We start from the raw sequence: 19875 nt of genomic DNA, 5'->3' as shown, positions 1-19875 counted from the left end.
CCTTAGAGAAGTCTAAATCTATTACATCAGCACTACTCCTTTATCAACCAAAATGGTAACTTCATCCAAAAATATAATGAGTTTGTTTGACAGGATCTAGTTTCCATAAACCCATGTTGATTTTGCATTAATTACATTACCCTCCTTTAATTCTTTAATAAGTACCATATTAGCCACTCCATGATTTTGCTTCCCTCCCCTTCTTCCCCAATATCCCCTAACTTAGAGGGGAGGGATTGTTGTTAGAAGGGAGGCAATGGCTGCACAACACCTGAAGGAGCCATACTGCCACATGGGGGAAGCCCAGGCATTGGCACAAAGAAGCTGACCATCACATTGGGTGTACCCAGTGATATGCAGGATTTCCCTGAATATCTCTGGACATCTGTGCATTTTAAGGGCTGTGCCTGTTCTCTCTGTGCAGTCAAGCCAACCCAGCCCTAGTATCCACAAGCTGATACATTACCAGTTTGAAAGATGAAGCAGATTTACATTCTAATTTTTTTGCTAATTTTGACATTTTTTCATTTCTTGTTGTTTGACAAAAGTAAAGTAACTCATTTCTGTTTTTTCAGAAAGTCCAGCAGGGCTGCTGTTCACATCCACTTTTGAGGATACCAGTGAAGCAGGAGTTATTCAAAGTAAAACCTTAAGAAAGAGACATAAAAGTGCTGTGGAACCTGACCTAAAACAGATGGCATGGGGAAGCAGGAACCGTAATCTGAGTGGAGATGCCCTGATGGGGCTCATGATAAATAGAATTAACCAGAATGCAAGCCCTGAAGACATTGTTGAAAAATTAGGAGCTGATGCAAAAATACTATCTAATGTATTCCAGAAGAGCATCAGGCCAAATAGTCTTGACATCAGGAAGTCATCTTTAGGGTCTAAGAGAGAAAGTATGGAGAAGGAATCTAGTGATGAAGAGGTACCTTTCTATGGCAGTTTTGCAGATAAAACAGAGTCTCCTGTTATCTTTGATTTAGAAGACTTGGATGCTGAACCTGACACAGCTAATGAAAAGCCTAAGAAGTTACAGCGTATTAGCAGCTTTCTAATAAAACCAGTTGAAAAAATAGATGTGGAAACTGGATTTGATCCCCTCTCAATGCTGGTTGCTGAGACAGAGCAACAGAAAGAAGATGATGAAGACGATGATGACAAAAGTGTTTCAACACCATCTGCAAGGCGAGACTTAGCTGAAGAAATAGTGATGTACATGAACAACATGAGTAGCCCTTTAACAAGCCGTGCACCAAGCATTGACTTGCAAAAAACATACGATGACAAAAATGTTAGTAAAAAGAGTCCAACAGTCACCCAGTCATGCAGAAGATCCAGCCTTCCCCCATACTCCCCCAGGCCAGTGAGTCTTACTAAATCCAAAAGTTATCACATAAAAAATGAAGAAAGGCCAAGGGACAGGCTTTGGTCCTCTCCATCGTACACTCCAAAAAGTCCAGCAAGGGAACAGTCGCAGGACATGGCTGGTGCATTAACTCTAGTGTCTCCACCTTCGTTCAACTTAGATACGCTATTAACACCTACATTTGATGTTCTGAAAAGCAGCATGTTTTCTGCTGGGAAAGGAGTTGCTGAGAAGGCTAGCAAGTGGTATTCAAAGTTTACTATGTATGCTGCATCCTCAAAGGTAAACTTTCACAATTACTTTGAGATTTTTCAAAAGATACATTCCTATGAAGAAAGGACATAATTCTGTAGAGGCTGAAACAGTGAACTTTGTGTGTGGAAAAGGCTTAGTTGGCTAACATACATCAGGGCAGAGTATATGCACAACATCCATTAGTGATGAAATGGGATTTGCTAGAACCTGATTTACTGTACTGGATCAGACCATTATTCAATTAAATGCAGTGATAGTTTCAAAGCAATTGAAGGTCCTAGAAAGTTTGACAAGAAAGTCAACAGCAGATCTACAGATTCAGTGTGTATTCAAGGAAATCTAGTATTAGCTGTACTCGTTTCTCACTTCCTGTACCAGAAGTGTCTGGAAATGCAATAAAGATAGTATGTTGTGCCCTGGAGAGGGAGCAGATTGGATAACTCTTGTCAATTAGGAAGCAATCTTGATGGATTTGGAAGGGCATCTGATTTGTTCAGCTACCAGAAGGATGGTGTCTTTAAGGGGTTGCTTTGAATATGTGGGGGAATGTCATGTGAAGAAAAATAGGGGATTCTTGAACATTTTCAGTTAGGCTCAGCTGGCACAAGCACAGAAAAAAAATTGGTGGTTATGGCTCCCAACAGATATCTTTCCTTTGTCGTGTAAATCTTTTACTGATTATATTTGGGAACTAGATGTGCTGTGTTTTCCAGTACTGGACTAGAATATGTGCAGCTCTTATTTAACATATGTCTTTATGGAGCAGGATAGTGGTTACTGAGACTAGGAAAAGTGTCTTTGGTCTTTACTTTAGAGAAGTAAATGAAAGCTTGCCCATCATAAGCGAGAAATTCTCAGATAAATGCAACTTAACTTCGAAATGTACATTTCATGTATGAACAGTATTACAGCTATTAGACCCTTTACTTTTTATATAAACTATCTTAAATAGTGTGCATCTGGGAAAATGCTTTTTCAAATCGTCTGAATGATGCAGTATTTTTATGTCGCAAATATCTTTTTGTATATGTCCGTTTAACAGACACTTCTGTCTTAAAATGAACAGAAACAATTTGAAGAAAAATTGTTCCAGTGTTAATTTGAAAAATGGAAGTCATCTTATATTCAATAATTAGCTGATCTAAAGCTGTGGCTGTGTTAGAATTGTTTTGTTTGAATTCCCACCAACGCTGCCACTGGTTCAACTTGCATCAATCATAGAAACAGTGGAAATGCTAGTGTAGACAGGCTCTCAGTGGATGTTGGGGATCTAACCTAAGGATTTTTTAAAAAGGAGCCCATAGAGCTCTACTAAATACTGAATAAAGACTGACTTATGTGTTAGTCATTTCCAGGTTCTCAATACAAATCTGAGCTGAACTATCTATCAGGGAGAAATTCTTGGGCGTCCAACTTCTCATAATAAAATAAAAATAATATTTTTATCTTTCAGAAATGTTTCCATTTGCCTTTAATTTTCTGAGCATAGACAATGACAATATCACTGTTTCTTTGTAGGATCAAAATTCAGACCGAGCAAGTGTTTCATCTCTTGGAGTTCTGGATTCAGAATCTACCTCTCTAACTGATGAAGATGTCTGCAATGACTTTGAAGGTAGTTCTTCTCCTCAAGAGAACAATGACACCTCAGTAATGAAGGGAATTGGTCTAAGTAGGACAAGCCTAGAAAGTTCAGCTTCTCATGATGGCTCATCCAAGCAATTCTATCACTGTGGTAAGAGGTTTTTTTATATTTTCATTAAATTTGCAATTACTTGCTCAAAACTATAATGTTGAAAGCTGTGGCCTCTTTTCATAATTTTAGTTCATAATTTGGGATCACAGTAGATAGATTAGCCTTTATTGTGAGGGGAAGCAAATGTATGCAAACTACTACCACACTGCATGCATGTCCCCACCAATGTGTGTTCTTATTACTAGCTCCTTGGGAAAGGGACCATCTTTTTGTTCCGTGTTTACACAGCCCCTAGTACAATGGGGTTCTGATCCATGACTGGGGAGTACAAGTGGTGGTGATGATGATGATGATATTCTCATGAACCTCTTTATATTCCACCTTACTGTTCCTGGAGTTGATCTTGTATGGCCCCAATTTCTTCAGTGGCTAATAGACAACTGCTCTTTTCTGCTAAGAGAGGATTATATAACCTGCAAATGTCTTTTACAAGGCTTGCTTTTTGGTATCTCATTTTATTGTTCCTGGCTTTTTTATTTTTGTTCTTAATAGTAATAATAAAAATCCTTAATAAAAGTAACGTGTTTCCATGTAGAGAACAAGACAGGTATTTTACTGAATTGTCTCTAATCTTTAGAGGAGATTAAATGGGTTTTTTTGTGTAACATACATATTTCCACATAAATGTCATGACAGAGAATCCCATTTTAACTACAACCAGAGTGAGAGGAAGCATGGTTTAGTGAGGAAAGTATGGGACTGGGAGTCAGGAGTGCTGGGTTCTCTTTGGGGCTGTGCCATAGACTGTCTGATGTTGAACAAGTCATTTAGTATCACCATTTTTTTTCCTGCAAAAGACAAATTCCATTCATTTAACCCCTTCTGATGAGAAATGTCTGTCTCTTTCTGGACAGCAGACCGTAGGAAAACTTCAAATATCTTTCACGGAGCCCTGCTGCTGGTCTCACAGGAATGGACCTAGGGGACAGAATTTCATTTTGCTGCTGGAGTGGGGAGTGTTTCTGGAGTGGTGGTGTGTGAATATGGGGCAAGGAGGGGACTGGAGCATGGAAGGGAAATGGGTTTAGAGCAGGAATTAATTTTTTGTTTAAGAGGTAAAGAGTTCAGCACCGTAACTGTTTGAGTAGAGTCTTTGCATGGATGACAGGCATACTGAGGCTGCAGGACGTGAAAGCTGCACGGCATACTCGTAGGGTTATTTGCGTTCTATTAGGGGCGACCGTGCTGGGCTTTCTTAGTAAGAATTGAAAGAAACTGGAGTTAGACCAAAACAATTTAAACCTCTTCCCACTCTACCACTTTCCTGTATGTGCACATGCAGGTACGCACACGTAAGTTGTCATTAGTAATCGTCAAGTTCTCCCTTAGTGAATTATCAGGGTGTTTGTTTGGTGTGAGAGAGATTTTAACCACCTTGTACTTCACTTTTCCCATCTGCAATGGTGGTTCTGTCTAGCTGCTTCCGTAGCAGCATCTTTCATCCCTCCTTAGCTTTGATTCATGCAGGAACCACTAGAACCTGTTCCTAGCTATTAACATGTTCCTTTCACAGAATCTACATATACTGGGTTTCCATGTTTGGCAGCTCACTGTTATCCCTGTGTTGGCAGCAGCCTCAGGCCCTGTCTTAGCAACTCACTCTGTTCCAAGGCATCTCCAGCATGATAACTGACCTGCTGTAGCTCCCTAAATATACTTTACTGTGTAAAGTCACTTGGTCAAAGACAAATGTAGATTCTACTGTAAATTTATATTCTGTAGTAACAAATACTTTTTTTTTATTTGCTTATCATCAATTAATAGGTTCCCTTTCAAAGTTCCCCTTGCCTGACAAATCAGAGTTGATGTCTTCTTGCAGCACAAGCAGCACCAGTATGTTTCAGAACTATGCTATGGAGGTATAGTATGATGTGTCTTGCTATAGCATCTTAATTTGGATAGAAAAGAAACAACTTTTCTTCATGTATTTCTTAGACATATTCCAAATAAAGACAAAAGAACATATTCCAAGTAAAGACGAAATGCCACTTTAAACTCAGTTAAAACTCCAAGTTAAAGACTCCGTATAGTAGAAATCAGTAAATAGGTAAATGCTTTCAATAACAAAGGTTGAAATCTTGCTCTAAAAATGTCTTGATTATTCTTGCAATCCCTTAGTTTAGAATAAGGCTGGGATTTTCAAAGGATCCGGAGGAAATTAGTTGCCATGGGATTTGGGCATCTAAAAGCAACAGTAACACATCTTAAACAACTCTGTCAATTTAAAAAATATACTTTGTTTATAAATGGTAACTGTGTGATTAATTTTAGTTTCTTCCTTGGGTCTTTGTCCACACAGAACCTGCTATGGGTGTGTATGCCCCATGCACGTGAATCTAGAACCTTTTAGCCAGCAGTGCCTGTTGGGGCTGCACACGCATCCTTCACACCCTCGCACCTCCTATAGGGAGGGTATGAAAGGCGAAGCAGCCCCAAGGACCATTCAGTTCCTTCTCGCTGCCCAGGGTAGTTTGTTGCCACCCGCCACCCAGTGTCTTAAGATTTCCTACTCATTCACACCTCCTCCCTCTTGAGTTAGGGCATGCTCTACTGGGCTCAGTTGACATCTGTAGCTTGTCTAGGGGAGACCTTATTTCTCAGATCTGTGGGATGACTACTTGGAATTTAGTTCATATATTTACCAGACACTGCTCCATTGTGGCAGCTTCTAGATCTATTTGGCAGGGCTGTCCTAAAGTTGTTCTTTAGATAGGACTCCTGTCACCCACCTCTCTGAGAGGTAACTGTTAGTCAGTCACTTACCGTGCAATCTTTGTGGACAAATGCTCAAAGAAGATGGTTATTTCCCTTACAGTAACTGGAGTTCTTTGAGAGGCTTTTAGTTTATGCAGGTCTCACAAGCCACCCACCCTCCTTCCTCACTGATACGGGTCCTTTATTTGGATTTCTCTATTAGTGAAGGAACTGAGTGGTAATTAAGGCTGCTGCACCATTTATACTTCGGGGCACAAGGATGTGCAGAGAGCATGTGCAGCCCCCACAGACACTGCTGGCTAAAATGTTCCAGGTTTGCACAGGTGGGGCACACACACCTACAGTAGGATCCATGTGTTCAACAGTCCCTTTAGTAACTGGAGTTCTTTGAGATAAAAGTAACTTCTCTTTATTGATACTGAAAGAATATTTAAGATGTGATTTATTTTTATCTCTAATGCTGTTTATGTACTTTTTTGCATTTTATTTAATTTGGACAATGAAAATAGACTACCTGTAGTTACTTTTCTGTATTCAGTTAGGTTTTAGTTCTCATGTACTAGCCATCTTTACAGAGGAGTGTTTAAATTCAAGCAGTTATTTATTTTGTTGTTTAGTTAAAATAATTTGTCTACTATTAGGGTGTTTGGGTTTTTGGTTTGGTTAATAAATCCCACATTTTAGGTCTAAACAACTTACAATGTCCCTTGAGCAAACTGATAACAAAGCCCACATTATTATTCTAGACACATCAGTGTTTGTAAGGTTTGAGCTATCCTGGTAGACCAGTAAGAAGGGAAGCCAACCAATTCAGCTACAATGTATTTGTGTACTGCATGAGCAAATTAATTCAGGCCTTAATCTGTTTACATTACAATAGATCTGAGTCTTCACAAACTCATTCTTGTAGGTAATTAATTTCTCTGAGATATATCATTCATTCCATCATTCACTTCTGTTTCTCCCTATGACACTGATGGGTCCATGGAAGTATCGACTGAACACTAAAGTACTTTGGCTTGAAGCTTAATATTGATGTATTGAGGCCAAAAAGTTCAATCTTGAGTGCTTAAAGTTCGGCAGTTATGTTACTTTTAGGTACCTAGATATAGATTTAGGCACTAAGCTTTTCGGCACCTCAGCATGAACATTTTGGCCTTAGTCTTTTCTCGTCTGTGCATTTTCTTTGTAACAAAGAGCAAAGAAGTTCTGAAGCCCCTAGAGAACTCCTCTTACTTAAGTACTATATACAGGTACTCATCTCAAGCTGTTCGCGATGTCGAACTTGTGACTGTCTGGTTCATGATGAAGAAATCATGGCAGGATGGACTGCAGATGATTCAAATCTCAATACCACATGTCCCTTCTGTGGCAACCTATTCCTGCCTTTTTTGAATATTGAAATCCGAGATCTGCGGCGACCTGGGAGGTAATTTGTTATATGATTTCTCACTCAAGGTTTTATATGCTCAAATTTTAATTTTTTAAGAGTTTCTTACATCACATTAACACTTCATTTCCTCATAGGTACTTTCTGAAGTCCAGTCCATCTACAGAGAATATGCAGCTTCCATCACCTTTTTCAAATCAGACAGGAAAGTCCTGTATCTCTACTCCCACATCATGTCTTGCTACATCTGTAATGCCTGTTCAAGATGATTTTAATTCAAAATGGTAAATGTGCATTTTCTATTGACTGATACTTCACCTGAAATAATTCGGTGGCATGTGTAAGTTCATAACTAATGGAAATAAATTTCATTACAAAGTGATTAAAATGTGAAAAGATAGAAGAAAAGTCTGTTTAACATGAGGACCTCCTTACTGTTCCTCACTGCCCCGTGTGAGTTGGACATTTGGCAGGTTTGCTGTGTTAACTTTTTCCAATCCCTCCCTATAGGAGAAAGTCACATCCATAATGCTGCAACATTGGCTGTAGTCCCTGAGGGGGCCCATGTCCATCATGGTTTTCTCATAGCATGCTGCTGTACAACATGCCTATTTCTTCTTGTGGTGTTTCTGTTCTTTGCGAGGAGTGTCTCTTTTCCCTGTGACATGGACAGTGTGGTTGGCTGGGCGGCGTTTGAGGTGCTACTTTGGGCCTGGGGTTCAGTCATAATGAGGGTCGAGAGCCAATGAGTAGTGGTCCAGTTAGGTTTTTGTTTTACATCTTTGCTTATTTAACACCCAGTATGTATGAACACTAAAAGAAAAATGTGAAAGCTGGTCTTGTTTGTAACCATATGTTTTTCAGCAAATCTAAACAACAGGACAACTCTTGTGCCAGAAGTATCCAAATCCCTTCAGGAAGAAGACAAAATATTGCTGGGTCAGAATGTCCAAGTCACGCTGTAGCAAGAAGTGTCAGTACTTATGGTCCACTGGAAGAGGATGAGAAGGGAAGCTGGAAGCTCAGCCATATTGTGCCCACTGGTAGCCTCCCAACCACTTTGCAAGGCACAACGGTGTGTAGTGGTTTGTTTATAATTTAAGCAACAGTGTTTTAAATATGCAGTAGACTTCAGCATGCAGAATAGTATTAATGTCAGCTGAAATCACCTTCCCAAGTCACAAGCAGTAATAGATCTCATGATTTTAATTTGAACTAAAATTAATTTCAGTGTGTAGACTTTGGTATTCCTGGAAGGGAACAATTAACAGTCACAAGATTTTTTTATTTTTTTTATTTATAAAGAGAGCTACATTTCATATGATTTATTTTCTTGCTTTTCGTACAATAGGAGTCTTTGGGACTAGAATGGCGTTTATGTAGTCCTGACCCCATCACTGTTCCTTACCTAAGTCCTCTAGTGGTATGGAAAGAGCTTGAAAGCTTGCTTGAAAATGAAGGGGATCGTGTGATAACAGTGGCAGATTTTGTAGACCATCATCCTATCGTGTTTTGGAATCTGGTGTGGTATTTCAGGCGTCTGGACTTGCCCAGTAACTTACCAGGACTAATACTTTCTTCTGAGCACTGTAATAAAAACTCAAAGGTATGGAAAAAGATAGGGCAGTATTGAATTCTGAGGACTTGAATGTTTGTCTTTCAGTGATTGATCTGATTCTACAGTCCGTATGTAGAAGTAGCTCTTGTGCTAGTGCTTACAACTAACTGGACCCAATCCTCAGCTAGTGTAAATTGTTATAGCTCCATTTACTTTAATTGGCCCAGTGTATTTCCATTCCTTAACTCTTGAACTTAGACCCAGTGCTGCCTGTGCTGGGTGTAGTACGCGGCTGGTGGCAGCCTCAATGAAGTTTAGTGTGCTACTCTAACTACAAGGGACTTCACAACTAAAATTTTTGCCTTTATTATTTCATGGCAGAAAAAAAGGAGCTGAATGGAATGGGGGGGTGTAGGTGTTTGTTTGTGGAAAGGTGAGGAGGAGAAGAAACCCTTTAGGCCTTGTTGCAGAGCCCTGGGCTTTCATCATTACCAGGATCCAGACTATAATGGGAAATAGTGGTTTTGCTATGAACAACCCAGTTTACAGTGGCTTAGGTTAAAGCTGTTATCCTCTGACCTACTGGTCTGATGTATATCAGTTAAACTGGGAAAGTCAGCTGTTACAACAGTCATACACTCTCTCTGTATTCAAAGGCTTCTGTATTAATCTTCCAATTCAGATTCCACGAAACTGCATGTCAGAGGACAGTAAATATGTTCTCATTCAGATGCTGTGGGACAATATGAAGTTGCATCAGGATCCAGGACAGCCCCTATATATTCTGTGGAATGCACAGAGTAAGTTGTCTATTTAAAAACCAAAGTAGCTTTGATTTTCAGCAACTAAAGAACATATTTTGAAAAGAGATCTTTTTTCATTTTAGTTATCCTGTACAGATACACAACTGATGTTTTGATCAAACCACTTTTTGTCTTGCAGGTCAAAATCGTACTCTTTTGTTTGAGAGTGAGTGTTATGTTTGTTGTTGCTATTGCTAACTTTTTTGTGATATTTATTTGGGGGGGGGGGTGTTTTACAAGTAGATTTTAGCTTCCAGCATACTGCTTCAACAAGTTTTGTTTTCCAGTATAAGTAGGCCACCATTTCTTGTCAGTGTTTTCTTTATGAGAGAGAGAGAGTGAGGAATAGTAGGATTGTGCTTGGTGATTCACAAAACTTATACAGTAGTTTGTACAAAACATTTCAATAAATCCATCCATTTAGCCTCTTTTCTTGTTTTAGAATTTTTGTTTTTTTACTAAGTATTTAATTGCTACTAAAAGACCTGCAAATGGTCAGTAGGCCCATTTATGGCTGTTTATTTGTGCTTGTCTCATATATTCCTGTTCTCTTTCTTTACCCTGATGCTGTTCTGACTTGACGCTTGTTTTCTTTATTATTATTTTTGATAATGTATTGCGTGTATCCACATTTTTATAGCCTTCCATTGTTTTTGGTTTTCTCATACCATACTGCTGTCCAAAAAGCATATTTCTTCTTATGGTGTTTCTGTTCTTTGGCAGCCCAAAAGTATCCAATGGTCCATTTATTGCAAAAAGATGATGACTCCTTTAACCAGGAGCTCTTGAGAAGCATGGTGAAAAGTATTAAGATGAATGATGTCTATGGACCAATGAGTCAAATCTTAGAGCGATTGAACAAATGGCCACAGATTAAAAGACAGAGGTAGGAATACTCATGTATCAAATTGAAGCAGGCTTTTGCAATGAGCATGGTATCGCAGTATGAACAGTGTGTTCAGAGGTTTACAACCTTTCAAGGTGTTCAGCAATGTTTTCCCAAGAGTACCTACTAAATCTGGTCAGTGTTTTTTAAAAATTATTATGCAAAAGCTTTATTTTAAAAATACTTTGGTTTTTTTTATTTCATTCCAAATTTTCCAGGAAGTTGTTGGTTGGTTGGGTTTTGGTTTTTTTGTTAGTTTGTTTTTGTTTGGAGTGGCAGTTGGTTTTTTTGGGCGGGGCGGGGTTTGGACAAAATTCAAGAATTTTTATTTTCCTTTTGGGCTGGGTTTTTCCTCACTTTCTTTTATTTCCTTCCTTCCTTCCCATTTTTTGTCCTCATAAAGTATATAGGAGTAGGAGTCTCAAGAAGGGAGAAAAATGTTACTTAATTTCACATTTTAAACTTTTTTCCTTCACTTTTCCAGTGGGAAAAGGTAAAAAAGTGAGAGAAAAGGAGAAGGGGGGGAAAAGAAATGAGATTTTGTTTTATTTAGAAAAAAATGTCGACATATCTAGAGAATCAAAATGTTTCCATGGAAAATCTTTAATTCTCTCAAAAAAATCACTTTTCAGAAAGAAGTTTGTAACAAAATTTTTTTTTATCTTCTCTAATATCTTTTATCACTAGTATATTTTGTGTCTGTCCTATATGTGCATGTTCCAGTTAGGGCCTGATCCAGACTCCACTGACTTCATTGGGAGTTGGATCAGGCCCTTAGCCTATAAACTCCTAGATAAAGGGACCTTGTCATTTTCCGTGTTGGAGCACCAAACACAGTATAGGGGCTCAACAAATAATGATTTTCAAGGTGGCATTTTTTTCAGCAATGTGTTAAAATAAGTACTGTTTACTTATGTTTTGGCCTGATTTTGAATTGTCTGTAGTATTGATTTCAAATGGTACCATCTTTCAGAATTAGAAGTAATGACTTTTTTTTTTTCATTTTTAGGAGCCTCTATAGAGAAATATTATTTCTTTCACTTGTTGCTCTAGGAAGAGAGAACATTGATATAGGTAAGTTATAAACTGTATTTAGGTATATGTAGATTAATCGTTTATACAAACCATTATTTCAGCTTTCAAGAAAAAAATATCTCTTTTGGTATATTTGAATGTGCGCAATGTTCATGAAAATTGCTGATAATATGCTTTCCTAGTATGTGTCTCTTAAAAAATAAATAAATAAATAAATAAAATAAGTACTGTTACAAGGACTCTTCAGCTGTTTCATGAAAATAGGCACAACTATACTATTGGCATAGGGTTGCCACCTGTCCAGGTTTTATCTGGACAGTCCAGTTTCTGGCTTCCATGGCTGGGTGTGATTTAGGGTTGCCAGGTGCCTGGTTTTCTATCAGAAAGTCCAGTCAAAAAGGGGACCTGGCAACTCTAAATAGTACCCAAACCAAAAGTCTGGTTACCACGGGGCATGGGGAAGCACTGGGTCATTAACCCCTGCCAGCCCCTACTCAGCTGGTGCCGCTTCCTACCTGCAGGCAGGCTCCTTGAGAGGAGGCAGCAAGTGATAGGGGGTGAGGAGGAAAAAGAAAGAGCGATGGGACGGGGAGGAGCGAGTGATAGGGCGAGGCCTTGGGGGAAGGGGTGGAGCAGGGGCGGGGCCTAAGGGATCTGGTTACCAGCAACTAGAAAGGTGGTAACCCTATCTTAGCATCTATATAAGTATGGTACAATACGTAGATTTTCTTTTTATTTCTGCAGATGCTTTTGACAGAGAATACAAAATGGCCTATGATCGTCTCACAGCTAATCAGGTGAAGAGCACTCACAACTGTGATAGACCACCAAGTACTGGAGTGATGGAATGCCGAAAGATTTTTGGAGAACCATATCTTTAATATATATATATTTATTTTAATGAATTGTATACATCTGTAAAGTCACAAAGAACATCTTGGTCTTCAGTGTTTGAAAACATATTTACAAATGTACTGTGTCAGACTGGGAAAAATTGGGCCCATGTACAGTTACAAAAATGGACAATGAGCAAAGAAGAGGGCAAATATTACTTTCCTCTCCTTGCTTCTCCAGGCAAATCATTTTGTGGAGTAGGGGGACTCTAAACTAAATCAGTTCTCTAACGGGGGACAACATTTTACAGTCCTTTAAAGAAAACTTGGGAGAGGCAGACAAAAATGATGCACTGAAACTAGCAAGAGTGAAGTAAATTCTGCAAATCTGTTTACATAGAATATTCAAAATGTTACAAAGAGCGTACAAAGTTGTATTATACATATTTTAAATTGTTTATAGTAAGTTGATATTTTTTTAATCTTTTTAATTACTCTAGTGAATTTTAAATGAATTTATTGCATAAGTAATACAGTGCTCATTTTTTTCTGCTATTTATAGTACCTGGTCCAATTAGGTTTTGAAAATATAATTTGTTTTTGAAGTGGTCTATAATTTCATCACTGTCCTAGGTAACATTCTGGGGCCAGTATTTCTCTTACACACATACACAGAATTATATACTACCACTGCAGTTAGATGAAAAGTATGGCAAACTTGTGTAAAAGTATGGTTATTAACACTCTGGTGACTCTGTACAGTATCTTAATTTCTGTAGAAGTCCCCCACAAAATTCTGTAATACATTGAAGGATCCCACAATTTACTTTAGGGAGATCCAATGCTTTTTAGCTGTTGGCATTCACTAATTTAATATATCTATGGATATAGATTACAAGATGTATAGCAAATAGCTTACAAAAATAGTTCCACATAAAATGTATAGTGTACAGTCCTGTATATGGAGGTGTAGGTATCTTTGTAAATGCCCTAAACATGGCACTTAGTTCATCCTGGTCCAAAGCTACACTTTTTTTTTTAAAATAAGAAAATGGATATGGCAAATATACTACATGAAATATATAGGGAATGGAATCTGTTGGGATATGCTGTATGTCAGAAGGTATATTTGGATTGGCTGATCTTATGTTTCACAGGCAACACAGTAACTTTGGCTCTGTAAAGAAAATATCTCCACCTTGGAGTCATGACTTCTGGCTCATGGTTTGAAGTTCTAGAAATTTCAGAAAATGTTACACACTCATTCACAGCAGCTACACACCAGAAAGTGGGTTTTATGTATAAAATATCAAAGGTTCTATGTGCAAGTTTTTTCCTACCACCCTGCAGCATTGGAGGTGAAGAAGACACTTTCAATCTTTGGGAGACAGGTTTGGGTTTGCCTGCCTGCAGATATCCCTCAACCTTTCTCATTTCCAAGAGCAAGCCTACCATGATATTTACCTAGATGGAAAGGATAAATATACCTTTTTGTGGGAGTTTTCTGCATCGCTCCAGACACTCACATCTGCCATCTTGTCAGAGTTAACGAGGGGCAGTGAGGACTCTATCCTGTTTCCACTGAAGTAAATTGAAAAATTCTCTTGACTTCATTATTATTATTATTATTATTTTATTTTATTATTGAATGGAAATATGATTAGACCTTTAGAGGGTAATTTCAAAGCACCTACCAATCCCCCTTCAAAAGAATAAGGGGATGCTGCCCTAAGCAGAAGGTTTTAAAATGTCAAGAGCTACAGTTTACTCTTAATGTTACATGCGAAATACATCTTGACCCACGTTTGGTCTTTTTGGATCAGCTTTCATTGAATAATACCTCTTTTCTAAGATGCTGCTAATCATGTAGCTATTTTTTTCTTTAGGGGGAGATAGCAACATTACATTTACCACCAGTTTTCACATGCTTAATTATTTTAAAAATGTGTGATGCTTTATTTTGTAGTGCCCACATTTTCTGAAAAGTATTCCTCACTGATGTTGTAACACTACCATATTAATCATCAGTTACAATACATGATAAATACACTGCCAACATGTTCAGCTCAGTCTTCAGAACAAGCGTGCAGAATACATGATCATTACTTTTGAACTTACTCATTGTAAGTACCTAGTAACATGTATGCATGCTCTGCTGTAGCTACATTGTATTTACCAAGTAGAAGTTACCTTCAGTAGTTGCCATGTATGTAAATAACTACCTGCATATTTGTGCTGTGTATAATGCAGTGTTATACCACTTTCTGTAAACCCTATTTCCAACTCCAGTTACTACTACTTGATCATCACCATTTTATAGTACCTAATAACCATGAAGGAGAAGAAGCTGTTTCTCCAGAGCGGTCATTGGTGTTACAGAGGTACTTGGAAAGCCATGAGGCAGGCTTCATGTTTTAGATTGAGCGGTTAGCCTGTACTGGCACAAGTATCTGAGTCTGGTCTCCAAACCAAGTCTCATTTGATAGTGCATTGCACTGCAACTATGCACTTGAGCTAGTACGGAATATCAACATATTCAATACATAGCCCAATCCTTTAGCCCAGCTTGCTTAGGACTGCTTTCTACCACCTTAATTGTAGAAGACCAAACAAGTTTGCCAGCTTATGCAGGTATGAAAAGTCCCTTCAGTATTGTATTGAAAGCACATAATGTACCATAAAAATATGTGTGTGTGTCTCATTATTTCAGGCAAGCAATTTTAGCATGCCCTTGCCCTCTTAAGACTGCACTTCTAAAAGGTTGCTGATGTTTAGTTGTGCTTGCTTTACATTAATATATCATGTAGTTTTTATTTATCAAATTAAATCATTATACACTTAACTTTTAAATACTCCTTTTGCAAAACCTGTTGTAAGTCAGTCAGCTGTAGAAACATTATAACATAAGAATGGCCATACTGGGTTAGACCAATGGTCCATCTAGCCAAGTATGTTGTCTTCCAACAGTGGCCAATGCCAGATGCTTCAAAAGGAATAAATAGAAGAGGGAAATTATCAAGTGATCCATCCCCTGTCATTCAGTCCCAGTTTATGGCAGTCAAAGACTTGGGGACATCCAGTGCATGGGATTGCTTCCCTGACCATCTTAGCCATTGATGGACCTATTAGCCATCTTCCATGAACTTATCCGATTCTTTTTTTTAGCCCAGTTATAGTTTTAACTTTTGGCCATCACAATGTACCCTGGCAACAAGTTGACTATGTGTTGTGTGAAGAAGTACTTCCTTTTGTTTGTTTTCAACCTGCTGTCTATTAATTTCATTAGATGACCCCGGGTTCTTGTGTTTTATGTGAAGGGGTAAATAACACTTCCTTATTCATTTTCTCCACCCCATTCATGATTTTACAGCCCTCTGTCAGATCCCCCTTAGTCGTCTCTTTTTTCCCCAACCTGAAGAGTCCCAGAGTTTTTCATCTTTCCTCCTATGGAAGCTGTTCCCTACCCTTAACCATTTTTGTTTCCCTTCTGTTTTTTCTTTTCCATTTCTAATATATCTTTTTGAGCTGGGATGACCAGAACTGCACGCCATATTCAAAGTGTGGGCATATCATGGATTTATATAGTGGCATTATGATATTTTTATCTTCTCTATCCCTTTCCTAATGGTTCCTAACATTTAGTTTTTTCAGCTGCTTCTCACATTGAATAGATGTTTTTAGAAAATGATCCATGATGACTCCAAGATCTCTTTCTTGAGTGATAATAGCTAATTTAGACCCCATCATTTTGTATGTATAGTTGGAATTATGTTTTCCAATGCACTACTTTGCATTTATCAACATTGAATTTCATCTGCCATTTTGTTCCCAGTCACCCAGTTTTGTGTGATTCCTTTGTAACTCTTCAGTCTGCTTTGGACTTGACTATCTTGAGTAATTTTGTATCATCTACAAACCTTGCCACCTCATTATTTATCCCTTTTTCCAGATAACTTCTCAGATATTTTATATTTCTCAAAATGATACATTTTTAGATGAATGAGAAATTCTGCTCATTCAGATGGTTATAATGTGGTGGTCAGAATGCAGGTCCTGAAGGTGGAAAGTTTTTAAGCATCATACAATCCAATATTGAAATAATTTTCAGCCTTCACTGTCCCTTATTAAAAAAGCATTTTGATTGTTTTCAGTATTGCGAGGATGAATATGTTTTCTAGTACTTCTGGAATATATTTTCAATTTTAAAAATTGTAAAATATTGTGTGTACTATATAGTGCTTCTTTCCATTAACTTTAAATAAGTGTTTTACATTTTAGTGCAATATATATACCATGCTTTTCTCTTGTTCGACCATAGCAGCAGAGGGGAAAAGTACTGTTAGGGATGGAATAATGAGATGCTATTAGAAGTGGAAGTTTTTTTCAGTGACTGTTAAATACTGCCCATTGCCATTAGGTTTGCTCTTGGTACAGTTATGATAAAATGATTTATTAAATTTCCACGGACAAATGAAATAATTTCTAGCCCGACGAAAGAAAGGAACAATTTCTGCATGCAAAATCTTTGTATAACAAATGGAAGGTACAAATTTTAATTTCAGAGAGGGGGTATTTCTAGATATTATAATATTCTCACCTGGATTTTAAAATGGTACTTTGTTAGTCTGCAAACAGCACTTTTTAAATGAATGGTTGTAGATTTGTAAATATGTAACATTTAAATTTTATTTACCAAAAAGAACATCAGTTTGTTGGATGTTTATTTTGTTTTGTAATTCATTTAAAATATATAGGTCACTGTTCACAATGATAAACCTTTTTGTCTCATCCAAAAGAATAAAAGTTCAAAGTTTTACAAGTAAATAAAAAGCTAAAGTTCTCAGGATGGTTATGCTCATTTAAATTTTATTAAATGGTTTAAGAATGACAGAAGCATCTATACTTTCTCATCACTTTGCTCATTTAATTGAGGCATTGGTAACCTTGAACCATACAGGCTAATTGATAATGGTGGATGACAATTAGCATTTCCTCATGTGACACAATTATGCAAAACACATTAGTGCTAACAGAAGTTGAATACAATCACTTTCAGGGAGTGAAAAGCAATATAAGATCACTTCTGCTGCTTCTTTTGATAACAGTTTCACTTCCTGTTTTCCTTACCTTTTACTGCTATGCAGCTTGCTCTCCTAGTCCCTGAATCCTGCAAAGCAAACTGTACCAATGGACTCTTAGGTTCACATGGAGTCCCACTGGTTTATGTAGGATTTCACCATGAGTTGTGGGATCACATTGCAGGATTAGATGCCTATTTATAATGGAGAAGAGTGGATCTCCTTCAGGATTGCTGTGTAACCGGTAAATGCTTCTCCGACTGAGCACAGAAATCAGTTAATTGCTCTGTCTCCAAAGAGTTTAGGGTGAAATTCCCCTCTGTTTAGAGGGACCAACTCTAGGCCTTTTCAACACTTGCGTCCTATTTAAGCCCTATTTGGGGGGTGTAAGAAGATCAGCACTGGCTCTCTCCACAGGGCTAAATCTCACACCCATTGACAAAGCTCCATTGACTTCAGTGGGTGTAGGATCAGGCCCTTTCATTAATAATTTAGACCCTGTTTCTGCAAAGACTAATAATACTCTGACTCCTGCAAAAATTGCCGGGGATCTTTAATAACTACAAGTGGGCAGGGCCTCAGTCTTTCATCTTCTTACGTCAATAGGACTACTTGCAGTGCATAACATTTTAAACACCTGTGTGGGTCTTTGCAGGATTGGGGCCTAAATATATATTCATGCAAATAAATATATTAATAGAAATCTTTATTTGAATTTAAGTTTCACTAAGCTTAGTTTTCACAGTTTTCAGTAAGTTTACAATTGGTTTAAGTAAGTAAAACATAACTACCTTAAACCCATTTTCAAGTTCACTTATACATACTGTATATGGAGATCACATCGACTTGTGCTGCCCAAAGAGTAGTTACACCCAAGCCTCACACAGATATTGGGCAGGTTAAGATTCTATCTTCTAGCATCACACTGATAATCAAAAATACGAAGTAAAGAGCAAACATGGTGAGCCCCAACAGTTTGTTCATTTTCCATTTAGATAGAGCAATTGAGGTGATCACAAACAGGAGCATGAGAAAAAGGAGAACGATTGCACAAAACAAACCATTACTACTGACAGCAACTGAGCTGAGTCCATTGAAGACCGAATAAAGGAACCAAGGAACTGGCAAACTGTAAGTAAGGGAAAAGCAGTTTAAAGGAATGCTTAGAGAAGTTCATGCAAAATTGAATTTTATACATAGCTATAAAGCAATTGGTATCAAGATCCCTGCAGAAAAACTTAATGTGCAATCCTCACTATGTTGTTTTATCTAAAACTGCCTTATCTTGCTTTCTACCCTAGGAATTGAGTTTGGGATAGTACTCTGCACTGCTTTCATTCTTTTCAACCAGGAATCTCAAAGCACCCTACCAATAATATTAATGAATTAAACCTTTCTGTACCACAAAGTCAGGTAACATAAGTCTTATCTCTGTTTTACAGATGGGGGGAAAACAGGCGTGGAGCTTGTGTCTTGAGTAAACTCCCCCAGGAAGCCTGAGATAGATGAGACAACACTTGGATCTCCGGACTCCAAATCCTGAGCATTAGGCCAAGAGATCTTTGTTGCTCTCTTGAAAAACTGAAACTGGGTGAGCCTAGGGAGGCATATGCTCAAACTTTTCCAGAGATTGGGCTGCATCTTAATAACCTCTTTCACAGACCTGCTGCAGCAACATCGGCTGCTAACATAAAACTGAAATGCAATACATGGGATCTGCCCGGGGGGGCGGGGGCGGGGATGAAGCCTGATCCCACTGTCTCCTCTTGCCATTCATTTAATCTCTGCTCTATTTCTCCTGTCCATCTCTGACTCCTACTCCCAAACATGTGCTTCTCTAGTGCAGGGGTTCTCAAACCTCATTGCTCCATGACCCCCTTTGGACAATAAAAATTACTGTGCAACCCGAGGAGGAGGGACTGAAGCCTGAGCCAGCCTGAGCCCCTGTGGGCCGGGGGGGGGGCAAAGCTGAAGCTCAAGGTCTGCAGCCCCAGGCAGGGGGCCTGTAACCTGAGTCCCAGTGCCCGGGCTGAAGCCCTCGGGTTTTGGTCCCTGGCCCCAGCAAGTCTAAGCCAATCCTGGCAACCCCATTACAATGGGGTCGTGACCCACAGTTTGAGAACTGCTGCTCTAGTGCTTGGTCTCAGGCTTCTCTTCCTCTACATATGCTTTCCTGCTGACTTGTCCTCTTCTATCC

General features: G+C 38.5%; 2 protein-coding genes across 13 annotated transcripts in view; one reads left to right on the top strand and one right to left on the bottom strand.

Annotated features, from left to right (window-relative positions):
- DENND4A (DENN domain containing 4A) overlaps positions 1-17302 on the top strand; it is a 114651-nt gene extending 97349 nt beyond the window's left edge. For 9 of the 11 annotated variants that reach the window (XM_073304344.1, XM_073304354.1, XM_073304349.1 and 6 more), the window contains 12 exons: positions 576-1651; positions 3143-3359; positions 5145-5239; positions 7349-7524; positions 7623-7769; positions 8350-8560; positions 8837-9091; positions 9726-9843; positions 9986-10012; positions 10570-10732; positions 11742-11806; positions 12512-17302. In XM_073304344.1, the coding sequence (XP_073160445.1) occupies positions 576-1651; positions 3143-3359; positions 5145-5239; positions 7349-7524; positions 7623-7769; positions 8350-8560; positions 8837-9091; positions 9726-9843; positions 9986-10012; positions 10570-10732; positions 11742-11806; positions 12512-12648 (2687 nt within the window). In that variant the 3' untranslated portion in view covers positions 12649-17302. Of the gene's footprint in view, positions 1-575; positions 1652-3142; positions 3360-5144; positions 5240-7348; positions 7525-7622; positions 7770-8349; positions 8561-8836; positions 9092-9725; positions 9844-9985; positions 10013-10569; positions 10733-11741; positions 11807-12511 lie in introns of those variants that run through there. The other 2 variants (XM_073304348.1, XM_073304353.1) reach the window with 2 other exon arrangements.
- Positions 17303-17452: 150 nt separating this feature from the next.
- SLC24A1 (solute carrier family 24 member 1) overlaps positions 17453-19875 on the bottom strand; it is a 28141-nt gene continuing 25718 nt past the window's right edge. For both annotated transcript variants that reach the window (XM_073304359.1, XM_073304361.1), the window contains one exon: positions 17453-18807. In XM_073304359.1, coding sequence (XP_073160460.1) covers positions 18558-18807 — 250 coding nt within the window. In that variant the 3' untranslated portion in view covers positions 17453-18557. The remainder of the gene's footprint in view (positions 18808-19875) is intronic.

Source organism: Lepidochelys kempii, chromosome 10 (assembly GCF_965140265.1).
Source record: "Lepidochelys kempii isolate rLepKem1 chromosome 10, rLepKem1.hap2, whole genome shotgun sequence".
In the NCBI taxonomy this organism is placed as follows: Eukaryota; Metazoa; Chordata; order Testudines; family Cheloniidae; genus Lepidochelys; species Lepidochelys kempii.
The sequence above is the reverse complement of the archived record's forward strand: the minus strand, read 5'-3'. Positions and strand labels throughout refer to the sequence as shown.